At 48.8% G+C, this 18,731-nt stretch overlaps 1 protein-coding gene across 1 annotated transcript in view; it reads left to right on the forward strand.

The window, feature by feature from the left end:
* The window catches only part of Ehd4 (EH domain containing 4), a 47,751-nt gene that overhangs the window by 11,150 nt on the left and 17,870 nt on the right, over positions 1-18,731 (forward strand). Inside the window, exon 3 of the mRNA XM_090318564.1 lies at positions 2,872-2,969. Coding sequence (XP_090174690.1) covers positions 2,872-2,969 — 98 coding nt within the window. The remainder of the gene's footprint in view (positions 1-2,871; positions 2,970-18,731) is intronic.

Genomic DNA, 18,731 nt, shown 5'->3' on the forward strand with positions numbered 1-18,731 from the left:
TTTTCTATGTGTGTAGTACCAAGGAATCAAACTGGGGTCTTCGTGTATACTAGGCAAGCGCTCTACTGCTAGGCTGAACTCCCAGCTCAGCGGTGCATTTCTAAGCCCTGAAGATGAACTTTCAAAAATGACAAGGCACCAGAACAATACAAGTAAGGGTCGGGGTCTAGAACACATGTTGCCGGGTGGAAATGGTTTGATGGGATGTTGCTGCCCTTGGGGAAAGCATCCGCTGGCCACTTGTGTTGGAGCTGGGCCAGAGACCAGGGTCATTGCCGTCACATGCTTGTCAGGAGGCTATCTGTCACCTCTTGAGGACTGGCTGCTGTCCATGGCATCTGGCACTGGGGCCTGATGCGCCAATTATACCTGGGACTGTCCAAGGAAGGACAGATCCCCACACCCCTGAGGTTTGCCTTATTTTTGTTGGTTGAGGGGCTTGAATTCAGGGCCCCGCACTACCCCTGGGCTCTTTTTGCTCAAGGCTGCCGCTCTACCACTTGGAGCCATAGCTCAATTTCTGGTTTTCTGGTGGTTGATTGGAGATAAGATTCTCACAGACTTTCTTCCCTGGGCTGGCTTTGAACCTTGATCCTCAGATCAAGATGCTCGTGAGTAGTTAGGATTACAGGTGTGAGCCACTGGTGTTTGGCTTGCAATCTGCTTTAGAGTGGCCTGTCCCTACCCCATGTGCTTTCTTCATAGAGTGGGATCCAGTTCTGCACACAGAACCCCAGCTCTCTCCCCCACTCCCCCCCAGCACTGTGCTGTTCCTCTTTTTGGCATCTTGTTGTCGAGGTGGAGTGCGCTGGGTTACTAGAATATGAACTGAAAGCAGGCTCCCACGTGGGCTGCCCTCCACATCCCGAGGCCTGGGAGTTATTGAAATGCCCTCTCTGTGTGCCGAGAGTATGCGCAGCGTGAGTTTTGAATCTGTCTCACACTCCTACGAGTTTTGTGGTTTGGAAAGTTGGTGCTGTGATGAGGGGTTTTGAAGGACCTCAGGCTCCCTATGGGAAGGGGTGGTGTGAAATCATTTGGTGCAGGCACAATGTGCTCAGGGTTGCCATACGTGGAGGGCTGGCTGGCAGACAGGAAGGGCCAGGGCCACCCCAGCAGTGCTCAGAGCTCTGCTCTCCCCCTCCACTCCCCCAGTTCTAGACAGTGGAGGAATAGGCTCCTCCTCAGAGCTTAGGGACTGTGCTGGTGACTGCTGACAGTGGGCAGTGGGGCTTGGAGTGTACAGGGAACAGGAGAAAAGCAACAGTGAGGAACTCTCTTGAATTCTCTGAAATTTATTTATTTATTGGTGGTCCTGGGATTTGAATTGAAAGCTTCACACTGGTATGCAAGCAATCTACCACTTGTACCACATTCTTGAACCCTTTTTGTTCTAGGCTGTTTTTCAGGTAGGATCTCCTACTTTTTACCTGGGCTCAATCAGCCTTGGACAAAACTCTTATGCATGACTCTTGAGTAGTTGGAATTATAGGAGCATGCAACCACTCCCGGTTAGTTTGTTAAGATAGGGGTATTTATGCTTGGACCACAGTCCTCACGACCTGATCTCTGCCTCCCGAGCGGCTAGGATTACAGAGTGATTCATTGTACCAGCTGATTCCTTCTATTTAGCATTCCAAGGTTTTTTAACTGTATAGATTGAATTCTGTTTGCCCACCACCAAATATGTTAGATTGCAGCCTCAGCCAGCCGGGCATTATGCGTGACCTGGAGATGCCACTGCTGCTTTGTGCTGCTGGCTTCTCCTCCTGCTCAAGGATCCTATTAGCTTTTCCTCTGTCTTCCCAGCTGACTTGGGAATACAAGAAAAATATGTGAAAGCCTCTCCTGTCCCCTGTCCCTCTCCCCTACTGGAGGAAGCATCTTCCCACGCAGAGGCAGAAGCTGGCCACTCATAAAACAGGAAGAGGGGAAGCATTCCATTTCCTCCGAAGACAGCCAGGCAGAGCCCGGTGTGGCCTGTCTGTGGTCACTCACAGTTCACAGGAGGAATTCGGAAAGCCCTGCTCAGCCTGTGGGCCAGCCACCTCAGGAAACTGAGGCTTAGGGTGGGACACACTCTTGTCCACAGAATGGTCTTGGTCAAGGCTGAGCAGAACTCGAACCCGGGTTTGCTGCTGCATAGACCAGGTCCAGGCGGCTGACTGCACATAGCATGGGGGCCTCCAGCTCCACCAGGGTCCCCTCACCCTGTCCTTTCCCCTGCTCCCAGGGTATCCCTAGACCTCCCACAAAGGACATGGGGTGGGTGTTGCCAGTGGTGACTCCCTAACTGGGCCTAAAGCCCCAGGAGGTGTTGAGCTAGACTCTAAGGCTTAGGAAGTTAGATGGGGTCCCTAGGGCCTCAAGCTCTCAGGCCGGGGACTGAGGGTTAAGGGGATAGTACTCCACAAAGGAAATGTGGGACTCCGGGGCAAAAGCTCAGGGAACTTTGCTGTAGGAGCACAGGCTCCCTGACTTCCAAGTCAGGCTGATCTGGCCTGGCGCTGAGTGACTCTAAGCTATGACTTCACTTCTCTGAGAATGACCGAGACTAACAGGAGGATCAAATGAGGTGATGCATGTACGGTACCCGAGCATTAATAAAACACTGCCATGGTCAAAATTACCAGTGTGAGACCACCTCAGCCTACCCCCACGCCTGTCCATGGACCCGCCTCTGTCCTGAGGCACCACTGAGCCCTAGCTGCTGCTCTACACAAAGCTACCTAGATCCCTAATTCTAGCCTCCGCCCATCTCCACACCCCGTCCCCCCACATACTTTACAGGTGCCGGGGAGCCCCTATTGCTCACAATTACCGGCCTGTATGGAGCCGGCTTCTCACTCCACCTCGGCTCGTGTCTTCCAGGTTCATGTGCTCCCAGCTGCCCAATCAAGTCCTGAAGAGCATCAGCATCATCGACAGCCCTGGCATCCTGTCAGGGGAGAAGCAGCGCATCAGCCGAGGTCAGTGCCAGCTCCCCCCCCAGGAGGCTCTGGGGAGCATCTGGGGACACGTCTTTCTAGAGTCTTCATTCCTTTACCTTGTCATGTACTTCTGGTACTCAGCTCAGTCCCTGAGGTCAAGAGTTAGACTCCTCATGGAAGGTACCTAACGGGTAAGGAAGGGCTGCTCCAGGCTTCCAAAGCCAATCAGCTTCTTTCTGCAATCAGGAAAAAATAAATAAACTCAAAATGTTTTTCTCATAGGCATCTAAGTCTATTTTCTTCTTTTATAAGAGTAGCAGATGTTTGCTAGAAAGGATTGGCTCTGCATGAGGGTATAGAGCAGATTCACTATCACAATTATGAGTGGCTTTCTCTCATCCACAGAGGCTTGTTCCTATGGGAATCCGAACCTTCCTCACAAAAATGTGATGGCCACACATGCCCGCTACAGCTTAATGTTTCACCTGCGCTGTCATTCACCACTGTCTTTCCCTGCAAAATGTTCATGTTATGTTGCTCCTTTCAGCAGTGGTCTGGGCTCCATGAAACACATGGACAATCTGTTTAACTAATTTGTTGACATGGTGGTGCCACCAGTGTTTTACAGAGTGTCACAAGTGATCAATTTTTTTTTGGTGTCTTCGTATACCAGTGAGTGCCAGTAGATTTTGTTTTTGTTGTTGTCTTACTGTAGTTTAGGCTGGCCTCAAATTGTATTGACTAATCTCAAGTCTGGGATTACAGGCATGTAATACCAGGCCCAGATTCCTCCTTCTCTACCTCCTTCTCCTCCTCCTCCGCCTCTTCCTCCTCTTTCTCCTTCTCTTCCTCCTTCTTCTTGCCATTTTGGAACCATTAGTTTGGTCCATGAAAGGTGGCAGTGAAAGTGTTTTATTGTGAAAGAAAAATAAAGCAGGACCATAGTGCATAGCTTTTCTGAGCCACTCCTGCTTTATTCTTTCTATATGTCTGACCCAAATAGGCTGGAGGAAGTGTGTGGCATTGGCAAATTTTTGTTCTTACCACCAAGGTTTAAGATTTCTTGGGGCTGGGAGCATGGCCTAGCATGCACAAAGCTCTGGGTTCAATTTCTTGGTACCACATACACAGAAAAGCCTGAAGTGGTATTGTGGCTCAAGTGGCAGAGTGCCAGCCTTGAGAAAGCCCAAGGACAGTGCCCAGGCCCTGAGTTCAAGCCTCAGGACTGGCAAAAAAAAAAAAAAGATTTTACTGGTAGCCTTTGGCTAGTTCTCATCTCTGTGTTCTTCAGTGTTTCTCTTTGGCTTGGCAGTCACAAGCATCTGGCCCTCGGTGTTGAGGCCTGACCTGATGCTGTCCAGCAAGCTTTGAAGATGCTTCCTTTTTTAACACTGTATGATACGATCTGACTCACATCCTGGTCTGACTGCCCATAGCACGTACTTAACTCACATCCTTTACCCGGAATAGCACAGAGGACTCAAGGCTGGGCCCTGCTCTCTGCCAGCACAGCCGCTGCCACGGTGGGTGCTCAAGCTGCGGGTAACAGTGGATGACAGCGCACCATGGCCAGGCATCCTGGGCCAGGGTGTTGGGGCATGGTTGGTGGTTGGAGTGTCACGATATCTCCAACAGGAACCCTCCCCCCCAAAATAAGGAAGTACCTTAACCCTACTGTAGCATAAACAATGGCAAACAGGGCTACATCCTCCCCAGCCATGCCCACATCCTCACCTCCAGCTCGGCCTTCCCCTGCATCAGCGTCTGTGCGGGATGATCTATGCAGTAAAGACTAGCTGAGTGTATTGATGGAGCTCTGCCTCTGAAAAGGGAAGGGTAACTGGCGTCCCTCAGCCTGCCTCTTCCACGTCCCCTCCTGCAGCTGATGGATTAGCCCTGAACAAGCTCACTGACTTGCTACCCGCTAGGTAGGTCCTGCACACATTTAGAATCCACTTGGCATGTATACTCCCAAAATACAGTAATGGCTACCAGGGACTGTGCAGTATCTACACTGCCAGTCACTTGGGATTTATTACCTGGTTTAAAGCCTGCAGCTGCAAAGCTGGCTTCACTCCTGCTTCCACCTTCTCCCTCTCCTCCTTAGGACCTTAGTAGATGAAACCAGTCACCTAAGAGATTTTGGAGTGCTTGCTACACTCTGCAGACATGCCTGCTCCTTAGCTTAGCTATAGCTAACAAAAACCCTTCAGGAACAAAATCTTGCATTCACTTACTGAATAGTAGCTTTCTTGGCTGTTATGAAGACTTACTTTGCCATCTAGCAAGGATAAAAAATGTTCTTATGAGCCAAGTGCTCATGGCTCACACCTGTAATCCTAGTTACTCAGGAGGCAGAAATCTGAGGATCACTGTTCAAAGCCAGCTCCCAGAGGGAAGTCTATGAGACCTTTACTACCAATTAACCACAAAAAAAAAACAAAAACAAAAACAAAAAAAAACAAATTCAGAAATAGAGCTATGGCTCAGTGTGGTAGAGGCTTGAGCACAAAGCTCTAGTACCAGCACCAAACAAAAAAGTTCTCATGTATTAGTGGTCATTTTAGGTGTATACATTCTTACTGATTCTTTCCTTGGTGGTAAAGAATGCGTGCACTCTTGTGATGTAGCCCCAAGTGAGTGGGGCCGAGTCTGAGCTGGGTCGCTGTGTGGAATGCCCTCTACTTTGACAGGTATCCATACCACTGACCGCAGTGAGGAGGACACATGAGTCCTGGCTTTAACTCCCAGTCTGCTGTCAGCCCAGTTCCTCCACTTGGCTTTCTAGCATATTGTTGATTGCAAGTAGAACAGACATAAGCTGGACATTTTCTGGACTCGGCATGAGTACCAGTGTGTTCCTGCCTGCTTGGGACGAACCTTGGGTCTGGCTCTGGCTTTGATCGTGAGAGCCCTGTCGAAGCAGGAGAAGGCTCTCAGCACCTGCAGCATGGCTGTGCACTGGTCCAGCTGTTTCAGCTATGGTTCCTGCTGCCATGAGGGTGGCAGCCTTCCATAGTCTTTACTCTGGCAGCAAAACAGTACAATTTCCCCTTTTAAAAATGTGAAAACTAGTCAAATGCTGGTGACTCACTCCTGTCACCTACTCAGGAGGCTGAGATCTGAGCATCACAGTTCCAAGTCAGCACAGGCAAGAAAGTCCATGAGACTCTTATCTTTAGTTAACCAACAAAATGCTGGAAGTGGAGGTCTGGCTCAGGCAGAAGAGCAGGAGAGCAAAAAAGCCAAGCAAGAGCATGAAGCCCTGAGTTCAATCACACACATGTAAATAACTCTAGAGGGGAAAAAAATCCTTGATCTGAATTTCCCAAGGAGTCTGCTATCTAGAATCATTACCATTGTCAAATGAAAACTGGGGATTTTTCCTCCCCTTGTGTTGAAGGCCTTGTCCCTCCCCCTGTCCATTAGAAGGCAGTGACTAGAACAGAAAGGATCCTATCAGTAAAAGCAGTAACCGGTGGTAGTATACACACAGGAGCGTCCACACACATGTCAGAACCCAGCAAAGTGTGGCTTGGGTTTAACTGTGGCAGACCTTTCCTCTGGCACCCGCTGTGTGACCCATTGAAGGAACTGCCAACAAAGCCCAACTCGTCAAAGCCTCCCCAAAGAATTGCCTGAGCTGGGAGCCTGGGCTGGGAAGTCAAAGCTGTGATTAATAAGGGTATGGGGGTGGGGGAGCAAAAACAGACCATAATCAGGGAAGTACAAACACATCTACTTGACAAGTTTTTCTAACTTTAAAGACAAAAGACCGGATTTTGATGGCTGCCCAGGAAAGGGGCAAGAACATTTAGAGAAATCCAGATAAGAAGGACTTTCTCATCTCAGGCTCTGGTGACAAAAAGGATCTAGAGAAACCCATGAAGGCTGGCCGTGGTGGCTCACACCTGTAATCCTAGCTACTCAGGAGGCAGAGATCTGAGGATCTAGGTTCAAAGCCAGCCCAGGCACAAAAGGACCTGAGACTCTTATCTCCAATTAATCTCTAGAAAATGGGAAGTGGGGCTTGGCTCAAGGGTAGGGCGGTCACCTTGAGTTGAAGAGCTCAGGGCCAATGCCCAGGCTGAGTTCAAGCCCCATGACCCACCAAAAAGAAAAGGAAAATAAAAGAAACCCATGAAGCAAAGGAGAATATGTCTTCCCTCCTGAAGACCTGGGATGAGTGACTCCCCAGGGGTGCTTGGTGTAGTCTTCACCCTCACCCTGGCAGTACTGGGGTTTGAACTCTGGACCACGTGGATATTAAGTAGGTGTGCTGCTACTTGAGTCCTGACTACAATTCTCTCTCTCCCTCGAAGCTGATATGACTGACGTACACCATCACGCCCAGTTGTTGGGGTTTTTTTTAAGACTTGTTAACTTTTTGTCTATGCTGCCCTTAAAGTGAAATTCTTCTTTGGCTACTTCCCCAGTAACAGGAATTCCAGGTGTGTGCCACCCCACCTGCCCAGTGCAGGGCTTCTTGATGGTTGTTGTTGTTTTATTTCTTCGCTTTTTCGCTTTGTTCAGGCTCTCGGCCCTCTGAGGAGCAGAATTTAGGGGGTGTCAGCATGAAGAAACCTAGATAACACAACACAGGTCCTCAAGGCTCAGATCACGAAGCCACTTTTCTATTTCCAGTTTGAGTTCAATGACCCGACTCTAGGCTTTGTTTGATTTGGCATCAGTGGAAAATTGTCTACCCCAGGGGCTAGGGCGGATAGCTGGTAATTTGTAGGCAGATCCTGTTTTCTAGCTGGTAGAAGGAGTCTCAGGTTGGGCTGTGAGAGGCAGGCAGAACACCGTTCGCTCCTTGGGACTCGGCAGGAAATTCTGATTTCATTCTGTGTCAGGGAAGTGTGGCTGGCAAACACATTCATGGCTTCTTTTTCACGGGAAATTCCACACCACCTATGTGGCTCTTCAAGCCCCAGATGTGAGCACAGGCTCACTGCAGCACAGAGGGCAGCTGCAGGCCTGGCCACTACAGGTAGACGTTAATATTTTAAATGCATAACTGACCGTGAGGAATGACAGTTTTGACGTCAGCCTAACCCGAGGAGTTTTCCATGGGAAACAAAACCAATTCCTTTGAGGATGCAAAGGCCACTTGTCTTCCTTTGTATGTGGAACAGCCATGGCATACGTGGAGCGTGGAGAAATGGGTAAATCAGGGTTCCTCTGTCTTCTGAGTAATCCGAGTATTCCTTTGTACTTAGTACATTGTTAGGTGCTTCCCCTGCCTTGCTAACCAGCTGTTCTTCACAAAAGAGGAGACAGTTGGCCCATTCTATAGAAGAGAAGACTGAGGACTGAGAGTCAAGTAGTTTACCTAATATTGTCATACAGCAAAAGTGGTGGCTGTTCTCAGCAATTGTAGTCTTCTCCGCCTGGATCTAGTGGACCCATTTTATTTATTTCTGGCAGTGCTTGGATTTGAAGGTAAGGCTTTCTAGTCGGGTGCTCTACCACTGAGCCATGCCTCCAGGCCTTATGTCACTTACTGGTCAACAGAATTCAGTAGAAGTGATGCTTCGTGGCTTCTCAAGTCTGAATCATAAGTCCTACTTGTAGATTCTGCCTGGATCTCTTGGAATGTCCGTTCTGGGGGAAGCTGTTCAAGATGGTTGAGGACCTAGACCCCAGTACTGAGAGGAAAAAGGGGGAAGGGGCCCAGGCAGCCTGCAGTTTGGGCCCTCAGAACCACCAAAGGCAATGAGTTATTGGTAAACCACTAAATGTCAGGGTAACTGGGGACTCAAACTAGTCAAGCTGGGTCCTGAGCCATGTTGTTAGCCACCAGAGACATGGATATACAAACAGGCTCAACACCCAAGCCAGTGACCTCATCCAGTGCCACAGGCAGTGCTTGATGCTGTCCCCTCCAAACAGCAATTCTTTTTCCCCTCAACAATTTCTGATGACCTGTTCTCACACTCAGGGCAGTGGTAAAGGATGAGCTTTCTTACATCGATCGGGAAGCTGAGTTCACCTGTACCTCCTAAGTCAGATACCTGTTACTTTAGGCTTGACACAGCAAGCTAGGTGCTGGCAGCCTCCTTGGCACATAGGCTGGGGGAGGAGACAGATGATCCTTTATACAGAGAGAAAGAACAGTGCAAGTTGGAACAAGGCTTCCTTCTGCCTGTGCTGAGGGGATGGGGGTCTCTGAAAAGCTGGCATTTAGGTTGGATGTAGCAATGCAGGGAGGGACTCAGGGTGAAGGCTCACTGGTACAGTGCTTGCCTAGCAAGCAGGAAGCCCTGGGTTTTGAGCCCCAGTACCACCAAAGCAATGAGAGTTTGCCTAGTTGAGCTGGGAGCACTGTGTGTAGGAGAAGGTACCACACGGATTAAGGGAAAGCAGGAGGCTCTGAGAATCTCAGATTGCGTGAGCAAGGTTAGAAAGGCCTTGCTGATATTAGCTAAAGGCCTCAGACAAATGCAGAAGTTTTACTCTGAGAGCAACAGGAAGTTATTGAGGTGCTATCTTTTTTTTTTTAACTCTCTTGATTACCCAGAATCATCTTTATAAACATCTGGGCATGTCTGTCCTTGTCAGAGACTGACCAGTCCTGGGACTGACTGCTCCTTCGTTTCTGTGGGTTCTCCTGGTTGGCAGGTTTTCCCTTTCCTTGGTGCTGGGCTGTGCCTGTTTTTTGTATGGTCTCCCTGCTCCCCTCCCACCCCTTCTGCTCTGGAGCTGATGTGGCTGGTTTAGGTGCACTGCAGACTCTAATAGGGATTCCAGGATGCAGCTGTTACGACCTGGGGGATGTGTTTAAAGTTCTGCCTCCTGGCTCCCAGTTCAGCATGCCTGGGCAGGGCACAGAGGCTAATGTCTAGAGGTTGTACTTCGGGAAGGCCCCACTTTGAGGATTGTGGGGTTGCATTGGGCCACCACTCCTGAGCCGACCCCTCTAGACATCTGCCATCCCCAGTGAAAGACAGGATGCTGGTGAAGTTGGACTACAAATTGGCTTGAGCTGCCCTGTGTCTCCTTTCCCCCAGGACAACAGGGAGGACATGAGTCAGGGGGTGGGGGGTGAGCCCGGCATTGGACAGGGCTCTGTGACTAACCAGTGGGTCCCAGAGCAGGGCCGGAGCAGGGCCTCGACTGGGAACAGAGGTAATTCTGCCTTGCAAGAGTCTCCAAGTGAGCAGCCTTGTAGGCTGGAAGGGGACTCAGGGCTTGAGCTGGCTGTCCTCCACGGGTATGTACCGCCACAACATGTACAAGCTCCCAAAAGGCATTTTGGACTTCCTTATGAGTTTCTCGCTTGTTTTTTGAAGTGTAAAAGATTTGAAACCTAATCTTCCTTGGGATCATGGGGACATTCTTAGACCGCTGTCATTGTATTCCATTTTGTTTTGTTTCAGTGCCAGTCCTGGGGCTTGAACATATGACCTGGGTGCTGACTCTGAGCTTTTTTTTTTAAGCTAACTATCACTGGCCACAGCCCCACTTCAGCTTTTTTGGCACTTCATTGGAGATAAGGGTCTCCTGGACTTGCCTGTCTGGGCTGGCTTTGAACTACCAATCTTAGATCTGAGCCATTGGCCCCTAGACATTTTATTTTTTAATTGTTTTTGTTTCAGTAGCAGGATTTGAACTCAGCCACATACTTGCTAGGCAGATACTCTATTGCTTGGGCCACACCCCACTCTCAGCCATTTTGCCCTCCTGTGTGAATCCAAATCCTGACATAAACCACAGGTTCCATTTTCATGCATACAAATAAACTACTGCACCATATTTGTCCTCATTCACCCCCTTCATTATCTCTTTCCCTCCCCGCCACCCCCCCGCCCCGTCTCCATAGCATCTCCTCCTGGCTAACAGACCACGGCTCTTTCTTTTTATAAGGAGCTCCCAGCCTGGTCTCACATGGTCCCTATTGACTTGACTTATCTTGTCACCTGTGGCTTGATCCCCAGAATAACGACTTGTGTGAAGTCCCTTGGCTTTAAGAGCAGGTAAGCTTGGACTGTGTTGAGGGAGCTGGGCTCCGGCCTCTGGCTATCCACCATAGTGGGTCGTTGAAAAGGAAGGACAGGTGTCAGGACGGGGTGGGGTATTCAGAGTCAGGGTCAAAAGTTGCTTGGCAGCTTGGTTCCAAACTTGTCATCTCAGTGTACCAATTGCTCTTTAGAAAGTGGTGGCTTGAAGAAACATTGTCTTTCTGCCCTTGTGAACCATAGCATGACAAGGTGGATGCAGTCTTCAGGCACTTGCCTTCTTACACTTGGGTGGAGTCTGATACTGGCATTTTGCCTCAAGAAAATTTAGTACCAGCAGTGTTTGCCAAGCTGCCTCGGTGTGTGTGATTTATGGGTGTATTGTGCAAAATCCCCTGGCCTGACACACACAAAGCCCACTCGAAAGATGAGAGATGGCCTGTTTCCATGTACGTGGTTCCTTGGTTCTGTTCATGCTGATACAATAGTAGAGGGCTGAGTTTGAGGAATTCAATTACTTCTGAAACATCCTTTAACCTTTCGTCATTTCCTTCTATATAGGGTTGTTTGGAATTAGATGATGACTGAATTTCTTTACCCCTATGGGAAACATATAAGAGCCTAAAAACTGGCCCTTGTGGAAGGCTACAGTGGAAGGAATAGAATTAGACCTGTTACTTGCTAATTTTATTATTTCAAGTTAGTCATTTCAGTGCCCTAAAGCCTTCTACATTCTGCTGCGATTCCTATAACTAGTGGGTACTTATACTATACAAATTCCGAGCTAAACTGACAGTCCTGAGAACTGACAGAGAAAGTTCCTATCCAGAACTGCCATAAACAGCTGAAATTTTAGATCCAGAAAGAATCCCGTGTGTGTGTGTGTGTGTGTGTGTGTCTGTGTGTCTGTGTGTCTGTGTGTCTGTGTGTCTGTGTGTAATAGGACTGGATGAATGCAGGGTTTTATGCTCTCATTTGTTTTTTCTGCTCAAGCTGGTGCTCTACCGCTTGATGCACAGCTCTACTTCAGGCTATTTTTTGAACTGTGATCCTTAGATCTCAGCCTCCTGAGTAGCTAGGATTACAGATGTGAGCCACCCGCACCTGGCCAGCTTGATTGTCTGTTGTCACTGATTGTCCCTCCTCTCTGTAGAATCTAAGGCCCAGCCTAATGAAGTGTGTGCTTATGCTCATGCTTCCAGGACCTCTAAGTGCTCCTTGGTGAATTTTTACCAACTTCCCTCTCCAACAGTGAGCCTAAAGCATCACCTAACACTACTGTCCCTTTCCAGTGCCAGTCCTCTTTAAATGTGCCTGCTTCTTGGCCTAATTTTTAAGCTGAGATAGAAAGTGAGATTAGAAACTCAGTTTTCCCTTTCACTTGGTCACCTGGCCAGTAACAGCAGAGCTCACGGGGCTCCATATTCTAGAACCTTCCTCCATCCCCATGTCTGTGGCCTGGCATGACAGTGCGGCTCTCCCCACCATCCTGTGGGAGCATGTACCCCCCACAAACTACTCAAGCTTATCTCCACAACCTTCCCGCAGGAAGGAGTAACAGGCCAAGCTTGCCTTATTTATTTTAGGAGACAACTGGCACAGAAAAACTGGCTTATAGGAGCTTGGACTGAATCCCAAAGGGAGGAGTGGGAAAAGGAGTCAGGGTAAGCAAAGCCTGTTTCCTGGGCACACCTGGTCCCAGTTTCCTGTAAATGCTGCTGTGTGCACAGGCCACCCCTAGGTCAGGTACAGTGAGACAGGGAGCACTCAAGGTCACGGCCACAAGTGAGACATTTCGGAAACTCATGTGGAACCTCCCCAAAAGATCTCAGGATTTTTGTGTGCACATCTGGCAATCACACATGACCACGGCATGTGCTCTTCCTGGACGAGGATGAATGTCGCCACTTTCCACCCCGCATCCAGGGGTCCTGCACTACCCCTCAGCAGCTCCCCGCCCTGCAATGTTGGCCTTCCAGAGTATTGCAATGAACATATAACATGCCTACTTTTTCACTTTTATGTAAAAATGATCTCTGTTCAATGTAGAACACTTGGATAGCCACGCATCACGAAGAAGTGCCTTCCAGGGTGCCCATGGTGCTGGGTGAAAGGGTAAAGGTGCTGGATTTGAACTCTGGCTCCCCTGGGAAAGGGCTGTGTATCTTAGTGTGTTTGATGGCACCCACGCCAGGCATGGTGGAGGACCCCAGATAATACCGATAGCCAGCTCAGGGCGAGGCAGGAATGGAGGAACTCAGTAAATATTTGCTGCCATTGCTTACTCTTAGCTGTCATTTTTCTCTGGACCACAATAAAATGTCCAGACACAGACTTTTCCAGTTGCAAAGTAAACGCAGCCTGGAAACAATGCCAAGACTCCTCGCCCATGTTTAACTGAAGTGGCTCTGTAGAATGTGTGCCTATGTGATCTCAGATATTAGATGTTTATTTTGAGATGATTTGCACTTCCTATAGCTGGTAACCGCCTTTCTAGAACAACTTATTTTAGAACTGTTTAAGCAACTAAATCCTTCTGACTTTCTAAAAACAAGTTCATTTTATTTTTTGTTTTGTTTTTATTGGTACTGAGTTTGAACTCAGGGTTTTACACTTGCTCTGCTGATCCATGGACAGTTGAACCATGCCTGCAGCCCAGCTTTTTTCTGGTTATTTTAGAAATACCCAGGCTTGCTTTGAACCATAATCCTCAGAGCTCAGCCTCCTGAGTAGCCAGGATTACAGATGTGAGCCACCAGTGCCCAACTTAAAGTTATACTTGTTCAAGTTCGTTCACTTGATTAATCCGGATGTATCTTATTTTCATTTTTACTGTAGCAAAAACCTTGAATGTGACATCTACCCTCTTAGCAGTTTTATCCCCTACTTCCCACTTATCTAAAAAAGAAAAAAAATGGGGAGGGGAGCAGTATTGGGTCTTGTGCCCGCCCTCGAGCCCCCAGCCCTCACCAGCTTAATGCAGTATTGTTTGTTCACTGTGGGCATGCTGTTGCATTGCAGATCTCTCAGACTCATTCCTCGTGCACAGCTGGACCTTTCCCCCCCATTCATGAGCAGCCCTCATTCCCAAGCTTGGACAGCCAGCACTCCTGTCTCAGGCAGGTCTTAAACTTGACTAATGTAGACCCCACAAAACTGACACTGTATATCATCTGGCTGGCCTTCTCTGCCTGCTTTATTTCCCTCAATCAGATGTCCTCAAGATAGCTCGTATTGCAGAACTCTCTCCGTTTCAAAGGCTGGATACTTTTCCACAGTATGACATGCCCCATTTTCTGTGTCCACTTACCTATTTGTGGGCACCTGTGCTGTTTCTAGCTCTTAGCTTCTCAGCGATGCTGCTGGGACGTGGGCTGCACTTGGCCCTTGGAGATGATCCAGGTGGACTTCTCAGCAAACACCCGGACGTGGAGCATCTGGGTCCTATGTTAGTTCTACCTTTAATTCGTTTGTTTGTTTGCTGGTCCTGTGTTAAGCAGTAGATCCTGTGTGTCTAGTGGCGAACAGAATGAAGAGTAGTCTCTACCCTGGCGGGGTTGCTGTCTTCTAATCACCAAATAAATATACCATTACTCAGTATGGTGCGTGAAAGGAAAATTAATGGAATATACAGAGGGAAGCCAGGCATGGACATGCCTCTACTCCTGGCTACTCTGGGGCTGAAATTCAGAGGATTGTGGTTCAAAGTCAGCCTAGACAGAGAAGTCCACAAGATTCCATCTCCAATTAACCAGTAATGGTTAGAATGGAGGTGTGGCTCAAGTGATAGAGCACAGTCCGAGCGAGCACAAAGCCCTGAGTTCAAACTCCACTACTGTCTAACATACACACACAGAGGGAAGATGGGCAAGCTGGAAAAGGACAGTACTCCCAGCTACTCCCAAGGCTGAGGCAGGATTGACACTTCAACGCTGCCGACCTGAGTAACTTATCCAGACCCTGTCTCGAAACAAAAATTAAAAAGGGTTATGGGGTCAGCTCAGTGGTAGAGCCCTTGCTTAGCATTTGCAAAGCCCTAAATTTGATCCCCAGTACTGAAAAAAAAAAAGAAAGAAAATATATCATCAGAGGAAAGTTGATTGGGGTGATATAGAGTTCTTGCAGCAGGATTTGTGTGTGGAAAGAGCATTACCACAACCCAGCCCTGTTGTTCCACAGCCTGTGGTCCAACCTGGCAGGCGGCTGTGCCAGGCAGGAGCTCCAAGGACAGGCCTATCTAGAGGAAGCAGGAGGGAGGCCTTTCCTGCTGGGCACAAGGCGGGCATCGGAGCCCTGGAGAGTCATAGGTGGAGACAGGCCAAAGGAAAAGTCTGGACAACAGTGGAAAGACAGGGAAGTGGAGGGTGCCTTTGGGGCCTCAGGTGGTTTGTGGCATGGGACAGGAGAGCACGAGAAAAGGCTACATAGGAGGAAGCTAGTCATGGAGACCTTATTGACACATTTTTCCTGGAAGAATTGGGCCTCCACACTTTTGGGGGGTTCCTCTAAGGAGCAGGAGCCATTTGAGGGCTGGAATAGATAGGCAGGAGCCTCAGGGTAAGGACATCTGGGGACACCTCCTAGCATTCATGGTGCCGCCTCTAATGAGTCCTCAGTGGACTCTGCTGGAGGACACAAGGGTGGCCACAAGACCCCAGGTCACAATGACAGATCCACACACAAGCACCAGGCAGGGGCAGGGCCTGCTTGGAGCCCAGCTGGCTTTGCAAAGAAGCAAGGTTTTCTGGCGGTTAATTGGAGATTAACATCTCATGGACTTTCCTGCCTGGACTGGCTTTGAACTGCAAAAACTGGACGTGGCTCAAAGTGGTAGAACCCTAGTCTGGAGAGAAGAAAGCTCAAGGACAGTGCCCAGGTCCTGATCAAGCCCCACGACTGACGACGATGACGATGATGACAACGAAGAAGAGGAGGAGGAGAAGGAAGAAGAAGAAGAAGAGGAGGAGAAGGAAGAAGAAGAGAAGGAGGAGGAGGAGGAGGAATCAGGCACTGGGACCAAGGCCAGCCTCGGGCACAAGAGGAAAGTGGGCAGCAGAGCATGGCCTTGATTCTGCCTCCCATTGTCCTGCATCCTCTTATTGGAACACATTGTGTGTTTGAAACCTAGGTAATTAGAAACTTGGCTCTGGAGAGAAATTGAAGGATTTCCCCCCCACACACACTCCTCTTCTGTTCAAAACAAATTGACAAATTTGCTTTCCGCTGGCCCTGCCTCCTCCCTCCCCTGTCTCCCGTAATTACCTGAGCCAGGGAACAACTGTGGCCCCAAGTGCCGTTTCCTGGCAAGCCTTTCTTGGCTTCCACAGGAAGCCCCTGATTGGGTAGACAGGGCTCCTTCCTTCCTGGCCCCCTCCCCTTGTTCCTGGAATGCAGCGCCAGGAATGCCAAGCTGGAATCTTCCCATGACAGATTATCTTTCCCAGCTCCCTGTCTCTGGACAAAGATAGAAACTAACTTTGAACTGATGATATCTCCCTCTCTCTCTCTCTCTCTCTCTCTCTCTCTCTCTCTCTCTCTCTCTCTCTCTCTCTCTCTCTCTCCTCTCTCTCTCTCTCTCTCTCTCTCTCTCTCTCTCTCTCCTCTCTCTCTCTCTCTCTCTCTCTCTCTCTCTCTCTCTCTCTCTCTCTCTCTCTCTCAGAACATCTTAAAAGAATTGATATTTCAGGCTGGGAGTTTGGCCTAGTGGTTGAGTGCTTGCCTAGCATGCACGAAGACCCGAGTTCAATTTCTTGGTACCACATACATAGAAAAAAAAAAGCCAGAAATGGTGCTGAGGTTCAAGTGGTGGAGCTCTAGCCTTGAGAAAGTCCAAGGACAGTGCTCAGGCCCTGAGCTCAAGCCCAGGACTGGAAAAAAAAAAAACAAAAATTGATATTTCTAGACTTGAGTGAATAGAAAATGTGAAAAACCTATTGAGTTCCATGTGGATAGTTTTGTAATTATACAGAACTACATATGCATGTGCACTGCATGCATACACATATGTGCACATGTGTTCACATGCATGCACCTGGGCACTGCCTCACTGCACCTGGGTCTCCTCCATTCAGCATTCTTGCTCCTCATCTGTCATCGTGAGCACCTCTCTTGTCACCTAAACCGAAGGCCGGTGCCTGTGAAATGGTCTAACCTTCTCCACAGGACAGTTCATATTTTACATTAGCCTCTTGAAGTGCCTTCCCCATCCCCTCCCTTTGGTAGAAATGAGGTTTGAACTCAAGGCCTTGGCTTCGCGAGGCTAGTACTTGACCATTTGAGCCATGCCTTTTTTTGCTGGTTATTTTAGAAACAAAGTCTCATGAAATTTTCTGCTTAGGGTTGGCCTAGAACAGAGATCCTTCCAGTCCCAGCCATGTATTGAGAAACTTTTCTACCCAGACTGGCCTCAAACGTCAGCTTCCCAAGTAACTACGGTTGCAGGCCTGAGCCTGAGCTTCTTTTTCCTCTCTTTTTGATAATCTTGGCCTTCAGCAGAGATCTGCAGGCAGTCACTGTGCCTACAAACTGCCAGCAGCTACCTTAACAGGCATTGCCAAGGTACAGGGCTCCGTCATCCTCAGAGATTCATTTCAGTTTCCTGGTCCATCAGCAGTTCGCAGATGAATGCAAGCAGCCGTGGGTGCTTGCTGGATCACTCGTTTATGTTTGCTTTGCCAGCTTCACTGATATACAACATAGGATAAAATGTAGCCATTTTAGTTGTGTGGTTTGGTGGCAGATTTGTGGACACATGTAAGCCTCACCGTCATCTTTAGTGGGGATCCCTTCACCCAAGCCAATTGGCAATCATTCCTATCCTCTCTCTAGCCACAGGCCACACCAACTGCCTTAGCTTTGCCACTCTAGCATTTCTTGAGGGTGGAATGCCCCGTTTGTGCAGATGTTGCAGCAAGGATGTGGCTCACACTTTACTGCTGGCTGGTGGCTAGCCATGTGCCAATGCACCATGTGTCCATCAACCTGTTTGGGACTGGGCTAGGAACCTGAGCTTTATAGCTGACCCTCAAGGACAGTTCCATGCACATCTGTGGCATTCAGTAATAATAATTATATGGGCACCAGTGGCTCACCCCTGTAATCCTTGCTCCTAAGGAAGCTAAGAGCTGAGAGTTGGGATTCAACACCAGCCTCAGCAGGCAAACCTGAGAGTCTCTTACCCCTAAGTAACTAGCACAAAACCAGAGGTGGAGCCCTGGCTTAAGAGTTAGAGTGCCAGTCTTGAAAGGAAAAACCCAAGTGAGAACATAAGACCCTGAGTTCAAGCTTCAGTTGGTCCCTGCACACACAGACACACACCCAAAGAACCGAGCAGATCTGAGGCCTTAAAAAGGAAGAAACATCTGATGGGTATATGACATGATAGCCTTGGGGATATTACACTGAGTGACAGCAGCCAGTCACCAAGGGACAAATAACTGTGTCATTGCTCTTGTTTCTACCAAGTGCTAGGATAGTCAGATTCCTACCCAAAGGAGAGAGGATGTGGCCAGGGGCTGGGTTCAGCATTCCCTTTGAGGACAAGAAGGACATCCTGGAATAAGGACTTGGCCACAGGATCTTGTGTAATCCTGAGTGCACACGTGCAGTGGATCTAACCTGCATAATGCATACTAGGCCAGTTGCTCTTGGGCTCAGCTAAAAAGGTTCCCTAGTCCAGAACCTTTTGTTTAACACCTTTAAACCAACTACTGTGAACTCAAATTTAAGTTAAAGTGTAACAGTTGTGTCACAGCCTAGCAGTCAACCGAGGCCGCCCAGGAGAGAAGGTGCTGTCTGGCTGTGCGGGCGCAGGCGGGACAGCTGCAGATGGTGAAAATGG

The sequence above is a fragment of the Megascapheus bottae genome, chromosome 25 (assembly GCF_031878675.1).
Source record: "Megascapheus bottae isolate mThoBot1 chromosome 25, mThoBot2.hap1, whole genome shotgun sequence".
NCBI classification, from domain to species: Eukaryota; Metazoa; Chordata; class Mammalia; order Rodentia; family Geomyidae; genus Megascapheus; species Megascapheus bottae.